Source organism: Tursiops truncatus, chromosome 17, assembly GCF_011762595.2.
Source record: "Tursiops truncatus isolate mTurTru1 chromosome 17, mTurTru1.mat.Y, whole genome shotgun sequence".
Taxonomy (NCBI): Eukaryota; Metazoa; Chordata; class Mammalia; order Artiodactyla; family Delphinidae; genus Tursiops; species Tursiops truncatus.
The window spans coordinates 73,696,118-73,712,147 of record NC_047050.1 but is presented as its reverse complement, the minus strand read 5'-3'; the positions used below and the strand labels follow the sequence as shown (position 1 = coordinate 73,712,147).

General features: G+C 48.4%; 1 protein-coding gene across 2 annotated transcripts in view; it reads left to right on the top strand.

Moving 5' to 3' along the window:
* The window catches only part of FAM135B (family with sequence similarity 135 member B), a 161,948-nt gene extending 146,557 nt beyond the window's left edge, over window positions 1-15,391 (top strand). Inside the window, exons 12-19 of one of the 2 annotated variants that reach the window (XM_019931937.2) lie at window positions 795-2,793; window positions 4,701-4,867; window positions 8,513-8,604; window positions 9,628-9,725; window positions 10,993-11,144; window positions 13,126-13,236; window positions 14,837-14,950; window positions 15,186-15,391. In XM_019931937.2, coding sequence (XP_019787496.1) covers window positions 795-2,793; window positions 4,701-4,867; window positions 8,513-8,604; window positions 9,628-9,725; window positions 10,993-11,144; window positions 13,126-13,236; window positions 14,837-14,950; window positions 15,186-15,391 — 2,939 coding nt within the window. Of the gene's footprint in view, window positions 1-794; window positions 2,794-4,700; window positions 4,868-8,512; window positions 8,605-9,622; window positions 9,743-10,992; window positions 11,145-13,125; window positions 13,237-14,836; window positions 14,951-15,185 lie in introns of those variants that run through there. The other variant, XR_012327126.1, reaches the window with a different exon arrangement.
* The last annotated feature ends 639 nt before the right edge of the window (window positions 15,392-16,030 follow it).

Below are 16,030 nucleotides of genomic sequence, written 5' to 3'. Positions count from 1 at the left end.
TCCTGGTATATGAATATACATTGCCCACCGGGGAAGCTTAGTCAATCCTCCATGTCTAGAGTTCATACTGCGTTTCATAATGTAGGCATGATTGATTGAATCGTGGGCCGCGTGAAGGAGCTCGATCCCCAGCCCATCTCTCCTCCCCAGAGGTTGTACCGATGTCACCTCGTTCAAATCCTCAGTCAACTAGTCACGTGGTCGGTCTTTCTGGCATGGCCAGCCTCCGTCCTGAGTCACCTCCTCAGCACAGACTATCAGAGGACTCACCATGAGTCACCTCGTTATCACTAGCTCAGGATCCACCATGCATAGCTGACATTCCTATCGCTTGGGAAATTCCAAGAATTTAGAGGATATCTCCCAGGAAGCAGGAACAAAGTCCAGACAAACTCTTTATTATACAATCAGGCATTTGGGTAATTCGTGAGTGTAGATTTTTTTTTAATAAATGTATTTATTTTATTTATTTCTTTTTGGCTGAGTTGAGTCTCCGTTGCTGCGCGCGGGCTTTCTCTAGTTGCGGTGTGCGGGCTTCTCATTGCGGTGGCCTCTCTTGTTGCAGAGCAGGGGCTCTAGGCACGCGGGCTTCAGTAGTTGCGGCGTGCAGACTCAGTAGTTGTGGCGCACGGGCTTAGTTGCTCCGCGGCATGTGGGATCTTCCCAGACCAGGGATCGAACCCGTGTCCCCTGTGTTGGCAGGCGGATTCTCAACCATTGCGCCACCAGGGAAGCCCCATGAATGTAGATTCTTAAAGTATAACACATTTTTCTTTCTTTTTTTCTTTTTGTAGGGCATAATTTGAGTGTGTACCCTGGTTTTGATGTTGCAGCAACAAGTCCCGCAATACTGAATCTAAACGACAGAGAGGAGAACCATATTGTAAATAGAAAATCATCTTTGAGGGAAGACCTTGTCTTGCCCACCATGAAACCACCCCAAATGGACTCTAATGAAGAGGTTATTAGGTGTCCAGGGCCAAATGAGAATGTCACCACACCGAGTCATATGGACGTGTGCTCGGAATCTCAGGTGTATCTGACAATTGGTGAATTCCAGAACAAACCAGGTTTGCCTGAAGATGAACGTCGGACTGGCCAAAGGTCTGATGTTGGAACGCAGCCGCCGACAGATGAGGACCTGCCCAGGAGGAGTCCTGGTCCAGAGGATGACCAGGCCCCAGCACTGACCTACATGGATGTGAATTCTAGCAATAAGAACCCCTGCAGAGCTGACCCCATAGCGGTCACCAGTACCCAGCACGAGAGCGGGTGCTCTCGAGATAACTATGAATTAGACAGAACTGAGCTAAGCAAAGGGGTAGCAGGTGGAGGTCATCACGATGCCAGCTCTTCAGAGAAAACCACACTCCATGAGTTAAGTACTCTTGGAAAGGGAGCAGACCAGGGGAGCAAGATGGTGCTAAGTCTGAAGCTCATCCCCTCGGAGCCCTGTGATCCACTCAGCTCTTCTTTGAGGGATCCCTTGGACGTCAAGGCTTCCCCAGAGGACCCTCACTCAGAGGAGCGGGAGGGAGTGTCCGTACTCTCTGGGGTCATCAAGAGATCCTCGTCCATCATCTCTGATTCAGGCATCGAGAGTGAACCAAGCTCCGTTGCCTGGTCCGAGGCTCGGAGTAGAGCCCAGGAGTTACCTAGTGACCGGGATGTCTTGCACCAGCTGGTTCGAAGACATGCCCTACACAGGAACTCCTTAGAGGGCGGACACACAGAGAGCAATACAAGTTTGCCGAGCGGGATCCAGGCCTCTCTCACCTCCATTAGCTCTTTGCCTTTTGAGGAAGAGGAAAGGGAACTGGCGCTCACCAAACTGACCAAGTCTGTCTCTGCGCCCCAAATCAGTAGCCCCGAGGAGTCTGCTGAAGGTGGGGACTCCCTGCAGCAAGGGCGAGGTCTTCCTGAGACTTCAGCTGTGCACGCCAGGAGCACGGATCCCTCCGGACACCGCCTTCAACTGAGTAATGCTGGGGTTCACCATTCTCTCGTGGAGGTAGTTTCAGATGCTGACGGCCAGCAGGGCCCTGGTTACATAGATATCCCCAAAGGTAAAGAGGATCCGCTTGATCCTCAAGGACCCTGTTGTCTTGATGGCAGAACCGATAACCCTCCAGGGCTTGAAACCAAAGGTCTGAGTTTAAAAATACCACGCATCCCAGCACTTGAAACCCCTAGGTACAGAGCTTTTCCTAGAGAACTCATGGAGACCCCAGAGCGCATGCCTAAAGACTCTAATGTGGGGAAAAGAGCTCTTTCCAACAGCAGCATCTTGGACGTTGAGCATTTCACCCGCCGTGAGGTGCCTGAAGTGAGTTGTACGTCAGCTGCCGAAATCATCAACCTGGATTCAGCAGGTGAGCGAAGCAGCTCACCTGGCGTCATTGATGATACAGCACTTAGTAGAGGACCTGACACCTTCCCGGAGGATGGACGTGAAGCAGGCGCTGTGTGCTCCACTGGGACTCACTCCATTCACTCCCAAGCTACAGGAAACCAGGAGCCGAGGGCAGGCCCCTCCGTCATGCTGTCCCACGTGACCTCTGCAGAGACCTTCTCTCTGGACAGCCTGAAAGCCGTCGAGGTCGTCAACTTATCCATGTCGTGCACTGCCACCTGTCTCCCTTTCTCGTCTGTGCCCAAGGAGACCCCTGCCAGGGCTGGATTCTCTTCCAAACAGACCCCATTTCCCATCACTCATCAACCTTTGGGTTCCTTTGGAGGTGTTCCGAACCATTCCAGCAAGTTGGAAGAGGAAGTCAGTGAAAGGATGTTCAGGTAGGTTTGCTGGTGGCTTACCTACACCAGCACCATCTTTTAGATTCTTCCACATATTTCTCAATTTCAGGCATACTATTTCAAAATTGTGATATCAGTTATTTTCTGTCTTAAATAAAGTGTTACATTCTTATCATACACGTCAGGAATGTAGAGTAGTGTAAAGAAGTAAAAACTATCATCAATAAGCCCATCTCAAATATAGCCCCTGTGTAAGTTCATCTATACGTCTTCCTGTGTGCACCTCTACGTATATACTATTAATTTGCAAAAGTAAGACAATTCTTGACAAACTCTAAGTTTTTTCCAACTTAATATATTGCAAACGTCTTTATATATTTATAAATCTATTTTTGCATTACCATTTTAGTGTAATATTCCATTGTATAAATGTACCATGATTTTGTTAACAAGATCCTTTAGAGATAAACCATAAATGTTTTTTCTTCAGTTTTTCTTATGATGAACAACTATCTTATGAGTGTCATTGTACCTCTGTCTTGGCACATTTCTTTGAGAACCTTTTGGGAATAGGACTAATTCAGATTTTCTTCCTAAGCCCCTTTTGTGTGGTTCTTAAGTTTATCGCTCCTTTTGAAATGCCAGAATCCATCCCTTTATCCTTGTCTTGGGTTTGTATTCCTATTACTCCCTCACCTATAAACTATGTATTTGATTAAGTATAGTATGGAATCACTTAATCAAAACATCCCATCTCATTCACTTGTTCAAAAAATGCTAAACAGTTACACATTAAAGTTATCCCCCAAAGAAATTGCTCAGGCAGGTAAATTTTGGATCCCATGTTTTATAAAGACCATTAAGTGCCTATTATACGCCCACGTCGTCAGTTTAACCAGTGCATAGCAGGCACTGTCCAGTGCCTGGCCAGTGCTGTCCTGGTTGTAACTGTGCTCTCAGTCTAATAAGGAGACGGGGACATGACAGAAGCAAATGAGGGCAGTTGAGTAAATGGGATGGTTCATGTGTGCACAGCTGAACCAGAAAGAGAAGGACCTCATTTGGCTGTGGGGCAGTGAGTGTGAACAGAGATGGTGGCCATGAGAAGCTTTTTAGAGATGATACCTAAGCTAAGGAGAAAATATGAGACACCATGTTGATGATAATGATGGTGATATGGCTGGTAATCGATCACATCTCCTTTTTCACATTTAATCTGTTACAAGTACTGTTCTAAGCATTTTGAATAGATTATATCACTTAATACAACAAGGCAAAGACAACTTTATGAATTCGATACAGGTGTTATTCCCCTTTTACAAATGAGGAAAGTGAATGCAGAGAGGTTATAAAGCAGTTGGTGCACAGCTAGTAAGTGTCTAAGCCGGGATTCTGGCTTTGGCAGTCTGATTCCTGAGTCCGTAGTCTTAACCACCTTGTCAGGTAACCAGGCAAAGAACAGGATAACCAGGTGGGAAGGGAATTTCAGACAGATAGACCCAAATGCACAAAGGCATGGAAGTAAAGACAAGAGGCATAATTCATGCAGGGACTTTATGAGAAATGTGTTCTTTTTGGAGGCTAGTGGATGACGCTGGAGAAGTACGTGGAAGCAGGTTAATAAACTCTCACTCCCGGAAGATCGCTTCAAGATTTTGTGGATCCTTGGAGCTGGAGGGAACCTCAGAGGTTCTATTCAATGCAGGAACCACATCTGCAGAACCCAGATCAATACAGCCCTTGGTTTTCCTGGGTCACTCTTCTGCCTCGTTGTTCAGAACAAGCCTTCTTTCACTAGCATCTCCCATGAGGTCCCACATTCAGCCTTGGTTGCTTGGCCGATACTTCCTTGTAGTTGTCCATCACTCCTGCATCCCAGCTCAATGCATCTCCTGTTCAACATGGAACACACAGCTCGGCTCGTGATTAATTAGTGTATTCTCCAGTTTTTATCAGGCCAAAGAAAAATTTAAAAAAGAACTGAAGATTGATGGATTTCTGTACAGTGACTCATCTGTACTAGCTTCTGACATACCATATTTCCCACCAGAGGAAGAGGAAGAAAATTTGGAAGATGGGATTCACCTGGTAGTCTGTGTCCATGGCCTGGATGGTGAGTTCTACAAGGGTTTCCTCCTCAAAGTTTTGTGCTATAGACGAATTACCATATTCATGAATTAATCTAGTTTAGGGACTTGTTCAACAAATGTTCAATTAGCGACTGTGGAACATTAGTAAGTAGGCTGGATCTAGGAAAATGGCATGGCTTTGCTCTCAAAGAAAAGATCTCTCTGGCAAAAAAATATGTTGAGTTAATGAAATACACAAATGAATGAATTAATGCGATGAAGGAATGAATGGAATGAATAAATCACTTCCACTTTTATGGATTCTAATGTATAACTAAGGGTCAGAGGAGTGAAAGGGCTCCTCTGGGGCTTCAGTGGTGATGAGTAGCAAAACCGGGGGTCACATTCTTCTTATGATGATCAAATAGGGAATGGTGATGGGCTTCACTTCTGTGACATGCTCTTGTTAATATCCTTAATTTTCCTCACTCTTGGGGCTAATGCATTTAATTGTCCACATCAACACCTGGCTATATGCATTGCATGCCGGGACGCTAAGTCAACAGGTCTATTTAGTGAAGTGGCAGAGAATCCAGTGGTAGATCATCATTCCAGATGATGATAATGATGATGATGATGATGGTGATGGTGGTGATGACTTTGATGATGGCCAGCATGTATACATCACTCACCAGGGGCCAGGGACCACTCTAGATACTTAACATTTATTAACGTGGTTGATCCTGACAATAGCCCTGCAGGGTAGCTGCTATTATCACCCCCATTTATAAGTGGGGACACTGACTAAGAGGGCAGCTGAGTAACTTGTATGAGGTCCCACAGCTAACGCGGTTGAGTCAGGATTAAAACCCATCTGTCAGGCTCCAGAGCCCACGGTTTCATTTTGCCTTTTACCAACAAGCTCATCTCTCCCCCAACCCGAACCTCCCTCCACATCCCTGAGTCGTCTTCTTAAAATCTTACTAGGTCCGGTCATTCCATCACTGGGATGGAAGCTCTTTGTAGCTCTCAGAAAATAAGATAAAATGAACTCCTATTTTAAGAAGCTTCGAAAATTCCCAGCATAAAATATTCTTTATATCTGATCCTTGTCATTCTCATCTCCTGCCCTTTCTGCTCTCCCCTCTTCCAGCTGCACCAATTCACTCCCATCTCCACGGACAGGGACCCTTTCACACCACTGTGTCTTTCTCAACACTGGGTTTTCTTTCCGATGAGCTTTCCTCTCTCTGCACTGACTTCAGTGCTTCACAAATTTCAGCTGTTCACACATTTCCCTTCCCCTTATTTACTCTACCCATGTACCTTGTACTATAATTTCAAAATTTGTACTGAAATGGGCATACTTTTTGAGTGTATTTATGGAAAAAAATAAACTTCAAATCACACCACAAATTAAATACTAGACTCACGCGCTACACACAAAGAGTCAGACTAAAAATAATTAATATAAACAAAATAAGTTTGCTAAAGTTTGATGTGTGCCAATGTCGGAAGACTTTTTTGAGCTTGACACTCACTTTCTCTTTGCAGAAGTATTAAGCTGTTGAAAACATGCTTGTTTTTAACTGGGGCTTCCAATCAGAAGGACCTCCAGAAAGACAAAGAATAACGTCCTCACTCATCCTGTGTATTTTTAACACAGGACCTATGGCCTTGCATGACCAGTGTGCATCTCTTACTTATCTGATATTAAATTAAAATGAGATAAGCCTCTCAATCTCTTTGTGAAAATAAGAAATCTGGTCAGACTCCATCCTGCAAGTGGGAGAAGAGGGATGCTATAAAGATAGGCCAGCTTCTGCAGTCTTTGTGCTGTGTCAGAAAACGGAGCCGCCAATCACAGCACTGTCACTTGGGCATAAAATCATCAAAGAGACATCCAATAACAGAGCACACGTTGCTTCTGAAGGTGATTTCTCTAGTTCCACGTCCATATGTTTAAACTTTGCCGAGTTTTACAGGATCCATTGGTTACATTCCACTTACAAGGCTATATTGATGTTAACAGAGAACTGAAGAAATTGGTAATGGTTATGGGTATCTGCCCAACTCTTCATATTGTGACCAAACCCCAAGATTTATATTCTTGTAAGTGTCCTCAGTGGAACACGTTATCAAATCATATTTTTTTTTTTGCGGTACGCGGGCCTCTCACTATTGTGGCCTCTCCCGTTGCGGAGCACAGGCTCCGGACGCGCAGGCTCAGTGGCCATGGCTCACGGGCCCAGCCGCTCCACGGCATGTGGGATCCTCCTGGACCGGGGCACGAACCCGTGTCCCCTGCATCGGCAGGCGGACTCTCAACCACTGCGCCACCAGGGAAGCCCTCAAATCATATTTTTTGAGAAAGTTTTAAGTTGCAGAAAGTTCTCTGTTGCTCAACAGCTGAAGGAGGGGGGCCCACTGTCATCCCTTCCTTAGACTCCTTGTGCTAAACAGAAACACCTGATACATATTTATTAAGGCCACAATGTAGAATGCCATTAGGTAGCTTTAAACAAGAACAGGACCAAAGAGCAGACTTTTACTGTCAGAAATGAAAGGAATGAACAAAATTTAACTAGTACAAAATAGAAACATTTTCTAAAAGAAAGGGAGTATTTTATAACTGTAGCCCTGCGTGTATGAGCATGTGCTCTGACGGGCCATCGTCGTGGGTCACCCTTCTATTAGGTCATCCTTGAAAATTAGGAGGAGTCTGTCAAACATCTTTAGTTCTCCCATATTCTGTATGGCGTTTTCATCCTCTTTTGAATCCCTTGGTGGTTTCATAAAGAAGGGTATAAAATTGGTAGTCAACGATATCACTCCTAGTTTCCCAGCTGCTTTGAAAGGACGGTTACATGGTAAAGTAGGTCACCTATATAGCCACATAAGCAGCTTCGGACTTTCAACTCGGTAGGGATCCCTTTGAGGAATAGATTAAAACATTCATTAAGCTACCACTGAACCCCATGGCCTGCATGAAATTTACCCCTAACCATACTTGAACAAGAAGCTTATGCTGTTATATCAACTATTTTCCACGTGATTTTCGCTTCAGGGATGCAGTCTGTGTGTTCTTTGTGGCTTTGCTACTGGCAGCAGAGCCTCAAGTCCTTGAGCTCTTCTTCCTCTGCCCTGATGGAGCTTGCCCTTGCTGCCTCTGGTTCCCAGGGGTGATCCGTACTCTCTTGCACATAACTGTGCCCCTGTTTGAGGGACTTCCTTGCTGACAACCTGTAAATGGCAGAACTAGTCCTGCATTAAGGAAGCGACTTGAGAGGGGACTTGTAGATATCACATTGTGCCACGTCCGTGTGTCATCATTAAGTGACACCACTTGCAGAATGTCCTGAGTAAACAGAATTGCCTGTCAAAGAAGGGAGAGGCGGCGTGCCTTCCACCGTTCCTGTGTACAGAACGTTCACAAGCCACATATTTATAGATCAGGGAATAATCCCCCTGAGGGAGGAATACCAGAAAGGCCCTGACCCCGTGCGGACAGGAGGAGGGGGCAGCACGGGGACCAGTGGATTGGACACGTTTAGTTGTTTTTATTATCAACTTATTGAGAAAGCGGGAAATGGGAGGGGGACCGGAAAGGAGTGAGAAATAAATCCCTTGCGTGTCAGCTGTTATCTGATTAATTGTGGGTCCGTGGTGGGGTTATCTGTCGTTTTTAGGGAACAGTGCAGACCTCCGTCTGGTAAAGACTTTCATAGAACTGGGGCTCCCTGGAGGAAAACTGGACTTCCTAATGTCTGAAAAGAATCAGGTATGACAACAAAAGCATCAGAACCGAAAGGATCCCTGATTCGTGTCTTACCTGAGCCTCCTAAGGTCACCGTGGTGGTTTATGGCCACACAGATGGGAGGGGACTTTACCAAGGAACACTCCCAGGCACTTGGAAGGTCTGGAGAGCTCGTTTTCTTTTGGGAGGAGGAAATAGTAAGAAGGGGGGACATGTGAGTCACGTGACTGGGCCTTTTGACCTCACAGGTCATAGGTTGAGTGACAGCTCAGAGCATAAATGATTGGGCATCCGTGGGTCTGTACTGGGGAAGGAGTTTGTCACTGGCATCTTTGTAACCAAGGGAGCTGGATTATGACCTTTTCATAGTCAGAGGTAGACTATGGGGCCTTTGCCATTTCAGGTCCGGAGCCTTAATGGGATGTCAAGGTAGATGAGAGCTGAGAGATGCCATGGCCAAGAGGTGGGGCTGGGTGGAATGTCGTCATTGAGTCCCATTCCATGGGACTGGAGAGGGATGAGCTAAGTGTTCTTTGGAGGCATAGCACTACTTATAACTAAAGGGTCCCATGACCACTGACAATGGGAATCGTACAGAGAATAATCAACAGGCAAACGCTGGGAGGTACAGTCTCATTCCTCCTCTCTTAGTGGTCCGTCCTGTTGCCTTTTCTTTGACACCTGCTCTATACAAGGCATGCCCTTGGGTGCGTGGGGTATAAACGTGAGCAGGAGGAAAGAGGATCGCTTTGAGCATCTGCGACGCGCTGAGCAGTTGGCGTCTTTCCTCATTTACTTTTCCCAACCGTTCTGTGAAGCGTTGGCACCATTGTCGCCTCACAAAGAGGGAACCCATGGTCTGACCTGGAGAGCCCCAATCGGGGGGTCCTTCTCAGGTTGTCGAATACTGATTTGTACCCCAATGTCAGGCGTGGGCATGCCCCCAGGATGCACGGTGGTGTTTAGTGGAGGAAGATGGGCTTGTGCACGGGGCCCGGCCTGGCCCCACGCCCTCCCCAGTAGCCGTTCCCTCTCTCTCCTTCCAGATGGACACGTTTGCAGATTTTGATACCATGACCGATCGGTTACTGGATGAAATCATTCAGCACATCCAGCTGTACAACCTCTCCATATCGCGAATTAGGTAAAAGGAAACCACAGGTAGTTAATGCTGGGGGGAGGGGTGCCACTTTTACGTGTTTGCTGTGTACAAGTTCAGCGTGACGCCGCCTGTATACCGGTCTGGGCTAAGTTAACTTGGGACCTTTAAGGGGGTAGATTACTTTCAGAACAGAAGTGGGTACCAGGGCTGCTTGACACGCCCATATCTGTCATAGCAGGTGTGCAGGAGAATAAACACCGTGTGGCTCAGTAGAAAGAGAATTGGACTTAAACAAATATCCTAGGTTTTAAATTCTCATTCTTCTAACACTCACAAGTCTGTGTCCCGATTCTACCATATAACCTTTTACAAGCTTTCTACATCTCTGAACCTCGGTTTCCCCATCTGTTAAGTGGGACCAGCCCTGAGGGGATGCGTCGCCTGCCCCGTAAAAGGGTTTGAATCAGTGCTAAGTGTGTCCTTCCACTGTAACAGGCAACTTGGCGTAAATATTGAGATGGTTAAGGTGATAGTCAGTAGCTTGTGTTTCTCAGGCACTTGCAGATGTGGACATAGTGGTGAGTCCTCAATGTCCGTGACCCCATTTAGGCCTCTAAGATACCACTTCTTTATTCAACAGATGAGGTTTCAGAGGCCTACAGAGTTAGGTAAAAATAAAAGGCCGCACACGAGAAGAGCTAGGGAGCTACTATAATATATAATATGATAGGGTTTTGATAGATAATCATTTAATTTGAAAGTGATGATGTGTCGAATCCAGAGATCTTCGAGCAGCAGTGCAGCTGGAGCAGAGCATGTGCTGTGGGCTGAGAGCAGGCAACTCACTAACTGTACTGAGTGAACGAGGGATGAGTAAACTTGGAGAGGCAGGCAGAAGTCGGGACATGAATGGCCTCGTAAGCCAGGCTAAGGAGCTGGGGTTTCACCCTGTGAATGACCAGGAGGGTTCAATGTGAATTTCAGAAAGAACCCCCAGGTGCACCGAGGGAGGCACAGAGACCAGAACTGGGGGGAGGAGGGTGCTCTAATAACACCAAGATGCCCACACTTCTCTTCTGACCACACTGGGCTCAGAGCTTCCATTCGCAAAGGCCCCACCTCGGGCTTCACGTGGCCAGCGTTTAGAAACCCTATGGGGATGAGTTAGCGGCCCCCCTTCTCCCTGCTGGTTCCCCTAAATCCCATGGGAGGTGGAGGGTGGCTCACCCCTTGGCGCTCCTGGTGCAGCACTTCCCAGGCAGCCAGCCTCCTGCTGTCACTCACGTGGACCCCTTCTGTCTCTCAACAGTTTCATCGGCCATTCTCTGGGCAACATCATCATCCGATCGGTCCTAACGCGGCCCCGGTTCCGGTATTACCTCAACAAACTCCACACCTTCCTGTCGCTGTCCGGGCCGCACCTGGGGACCCTGTACAACAACAGCACCCTGGTCAGTACAGGTAAGACTCTCTCCAGCCTCATCATTCCTCAGAGTTCATTCAGGACCCAGGGGAGGGGGAACCAGAGACACATGCTCTTCTTGATGGAACCTGTGGCTTTGGAACCTCTTCAAAGCGTGAGATGGTGGAAAGAGACCTGGGCTCAGAAAGATGTTATTTCGTTTGTGAGCTGAATGAGATGAGACAAGAGGTTCCGCAAGGTCTCTTCTGCTTCAGTTTTCTGTGAATAAAGATAAATAGGGGTGGGGAAAAGAGAGCGTGGGTGTCCGTGCATGCAAGCTGCTGTAACAGGTTGCCATAGACTGGGTAGCGGGGGGGTTACAAATAACAGACATTTATTTCTCACGCTTCTGGAGGCCGGAAAGCCCAAGATCAAAGCACTGGCAGATTTGGTATCGGGTGAGGTCCTGCTTCCTGGTTCACAGACGGCCGTCTTCACACTGTGTGCTCACATGGTAGAAAGGCCAAGGGAGCCCCTGGGGCCTCTTTTCTAAGGTCACTAATCCCATTCATGAGGGTCCAACCCTCATGACCTAATCACCTTCCAAAGACCACACCTTCAAATACCACCACGTGGAGGGGGTTAGTTTCAGCATATGGATTTTGGGGAAACAAACCTTCAGTCTATAGCAATGGGCTTTGAATCATGTCACTTCCATGACAAGCTTATGGTTAAGCTCTAACCCAGGCACTCGAGGAAGACTCTGACCAAGACGTGTCATCTCTGTGCTACTTAGTTTCCTTATTGGTAAAATGAAGCTAATGTGTATATGTTTGTGTATAAGTATGGATACATGCATGATGTGTGTATATATATACATGTGCCTATCTGTAAACATATATATTTTATATGTGTGTGTATGTGTGTGTATGTGTTTATATATGTCTATAAACATGTACATTATATATATACACATATGGGGGTGTGCATGTGGGTGTGAATGTGGATGGGGGGCCTTGGGGGGTGGGGCTTAGGCTCAAGGAACAGAAGGGGTCCAGGCGTGCCCCCCACCCTGGTGTCAGAGGACAGGGGACCTCACCTGGGAGCCTAGCAGGCTTCCTGGGCTCGAGTGGGTGCGGCAAACGCCCTCCTTTCCTCTCCTGCTTCTTGGGGTCGTGGGTAGGGAGGGCCTCTCCCACCTGCCTCTCCTGATCTCCGCAGCCTCCCTCCTATCCTCCCAGGACCAATGCGGCTTGAGGGGTGGGCGTTGGAGGGCAGGGGAGCAGCCTGGGAGCTCAGCAGGCTCCCCGGCCCCAGTGGGCCCAGGCGACCGCCCTCTGCTCCTCTCCCGCTCTTCCCGGAGAGTCCCTCCCGCCTGCCTCTCCTCATCTCCCCGGCCTCGGCGGCGCTGATCTTGTCTGGCCTCCACTTCTCCTCCCCACCTAGGTCCCCCCACGTCCTACTGGTTCACACTGGGGTTCCTCCCATCTCCTTGGGGGTCAGAGGCCCCCCCCAGCAGCCGACAGGCGCCCTAGTTGTGGGGAGACGCTAACTCCGCGTCTTCCCACACCGCCATCTTCCTTGCATTTTTATCCAATTCATTGCTTTGTGCTTGTGACATAAGGCTCATACTCACCCGTGTTAGTGTCAGCATAACCGTAGCAAATGGAGAGACTTCGAAAGAGGTTGAGTTTAGCTTCTTGGTATCCTAAGTGGATCTGTAAGGAGCACTCTTATGTACTTTCGGTACTTAGGACAGTTTCCTTAGGCTCGATTCATAGAAGGGGACTGAAAAGTCAAAGGGTTTGGATAGCTTCATGACTCCTGAAGCCTGTCTCATAAGATCTTCTATCCCCGCTACCAGTCCATAAGAACACAGATGTCCCTCTGACTTCCCAAGGATTTGTTAACTTGCCTCGCACGCTCTCATTCCTAAGTTAGCTAACAAATCAGTTTAATGTCATCTTTTCCCCATTCTTTCTTGCTTTCTTTTTGTTTGATGCGTTTGATGTGGGTTTGGCTTTATTTTTCTCTTTCTAGGCTTGTGGCTCATGCAGAAATTGAAGAAATCCGGGTCCCTTTTGCAGCTCACCTTCAGGGATAATGCTGATCTGCGCAAATGTTTCCTTTACCAGCTAAGCCAGAAAACAGGTGAGTGGATCCCCCGCAGCACCCCGAGGCCGCGATGAGTGAGAGACGGAGAGCCAACTCCTGAGCCCCAAATTAGAGTCAGGGCTACGCTGACTCACTCACGGAAGGATGTCACCATGAGCTGCACTGTTACACAGTCTCCTCAACTCATGGAGAGGCCAACAGCTACCCAAGAACTCAGCTGCCCCTGGACCGCCTCCCCCCATGGCCTGGGGATGGTATCATGATGAGAGGCAAGTGTGTGCAGTGTCATCTCTACAGCAGAGCCACTGCCCACCGAGCCTTTAATGTCCTAACTGCACAGGCCCCAAGGTCTATGTGCCAACTCCCAGCTCTTTCAGCCAGGTGCAGATCCACCTACAAAAAGGGCAGGTGGACACTGTCCATTTCTGTTGGCAGCGCAAGGGGAGATGGGGGTCCCTCTCGCAGGCCTGAGATCACACCTTCACCCGCACCCCGTAATAAGGAAGCACACGTAGATGTCGAAGACCCTACCTGCCGGGAGTGAACAGAGCACAGCTGTGGCCTCGTGTCCCCGGAGAGAGCAGACAGGCTGCCCGACTGTCCCGCTCAGTCCTGCTGAGCAAGCCGGCCTGGCCCAGGGTCTGCCTATGGTCCACAATCTTGCATTCATTTATAAACACTGACTCTGATGATATCCCTGTCTCCTCAAATGTGAGTCCGGCATAGCCCTGGGCTGACGATAACCTTGGTCAAGTTCCTTACCCACGTGTGTCTCTGTGTGCTATGTTGAGGGTTATCCCCCATGGGGAAGTGAGGAAGGAGGCTCGGGCAGCAGGGCAGTTGGACCACAACGTGGTCGCCCCAGACATCTCAGCGGGCCCCACCCTCTGGGAGCTTGGGAGCTGGGGTGGCCCTACAGAGGTATCCTGACGGAGGGCAAAGGGCTGGTCTTTATACCCCCTGCCACGTATCTGCCGGTCACTGAGTCCAGCCAGTCCCCAGTGTATTATGGTCTTGGGCTGTGATCTTGGATGAGAAGACTCACGTCAGTGCAGGCGTCCCCCGCAGGGTCCCTGAGCTGAGAGCAGGCCGGTGGAGGACCTGGGCAGAGCACTGCAGCACCTGGAGATCCCTGAGGGGCTCTGGGGACTGAAAGAATAGGCTGTGATGCTTAATTTAAAAGATCCCTCTGCCTCAGTGTGAGACTGATTCCAGGGAGGTGAAGCTCCCTGCAGGGAGATGAGGTCAGAGGTTGATTTCCTCAAGCAGGTGACATGACCGAGGCCGGAACGAAGGGAGCCGTGGGGTTGGCAAGGAGCAAAGTACTAGATTTACTTCCTCATGGACTCCCCAGTATTCCCAGCCAGAAGGGCACATCTGTTACTTCCGTGTTGTTTATCTCTCACTGTTCAGAGTAGTGAGCTACGTGTCTCCTTAGCTTCCGTGACTGATGAGGGCAAAGCCGCCACCTTCCCTCTTTCAACCTCCCAACCCAGAAGGTCCTTATGCAGTGACTCAACCAGTGTGTCTGGCGTCTTCTCCCTTCTCCTCTCTCTGGGGCAAGTTTGTAAAATGTATGCAAAGCAGAGGCTAAGGTGAAACTACCTGGGTTAAAGCACCGTCTGGCTTGTTGCAGGTCTGCAGTATTTTAAAAATGTTGTGCTGGTTGCTTCTCCCCAAGACCGCTATGTGCCATTTCACTCAGCCAGGATCGAGATGTGTAAAACGGCCCTCAAAGACAGACACACAGGTGAGCCACATTCCTTTTCCTTTTTCCTTCTCTTTCCTTTCCTATTCTCCTTCTCCTCCTGCGTTTCAGTGACTTTCTGCTTTAAAAGCAGAAGGAAATCATGAAGGTGCTGTACCCATTAGGGTGCATCAGCCGTTCTGCTCGGGACTAGCCGCCCGACACACACCCAGCCCTTTTCTCTAGATTCTGCTGCTGAGCTCTGCCCCCATCTGCTGTCCGTCTTCCCTCCTTGCAGGACCCGTCTTCGCAGAGATGATCAACAACCTTCTCCGTCCTCTGGTGGACGCCAAGGACTGCACTTTGATTCGACACAACGTGTTCCATGCCTTGCCCAGCACTGCCAACACCTTGATTGGCCGAGCAGCTCACATCGCTGTACTGGACTCCGAGCTCTTCCTGGAGAAGTTCTTCTTGGTGGCAGGACTCAACTACTTCAAGTAGCGGCTTTGAGGGAACGGCCTTGGGGAGCTCACCAGAAACGTTGAAGATCCGTAAGAGCCCTGGCTGAGACATCCTTTTACAGACCTCTGTCATTCCAGGCTGGAGCTCAGAGAGGAAGGCGCTGAGGGATGGAGGGTGGGGTAGGACCAGACATTCGAGGTGCTTCCACTTTGGAGATTTGGGAAAGCTGAACCCATAGTGTAAAAGACAACAGACTTTGCCCGAACCTGTCTAGCCATCTGGCGTCTCGTTCAAGATGCTTTCTAGGAAAATTCTGAGAAAATAAAGAAACAATACTTGGAGTTGGTGAGCCCACCTTCTTAACTACCACTGGCTCACAGAGAGATCACTCCAACTTAACTAGATTTGTTCGGTGTGTAACTAGTTCATAGCTTTATCATTTTTGATGCACACAAGCATTTCAGAACTCAGGTTAACCTCTGTGCAGAAGTGGAACATATCTGTGTAAATACAGTCCTTAATAGATTCAAATGTGCCACTTGTTGAAGACCATGTGACGCCCATATTCTCATTCTCTCCTCATGTTTTCTCAACAAGGGACAAAGGAATGCTTTGTAAACTCCAATTTTATTTCATAACAGCAGTGGGTGGGGTGATTTGAGGTATGGGGAGAGGCAG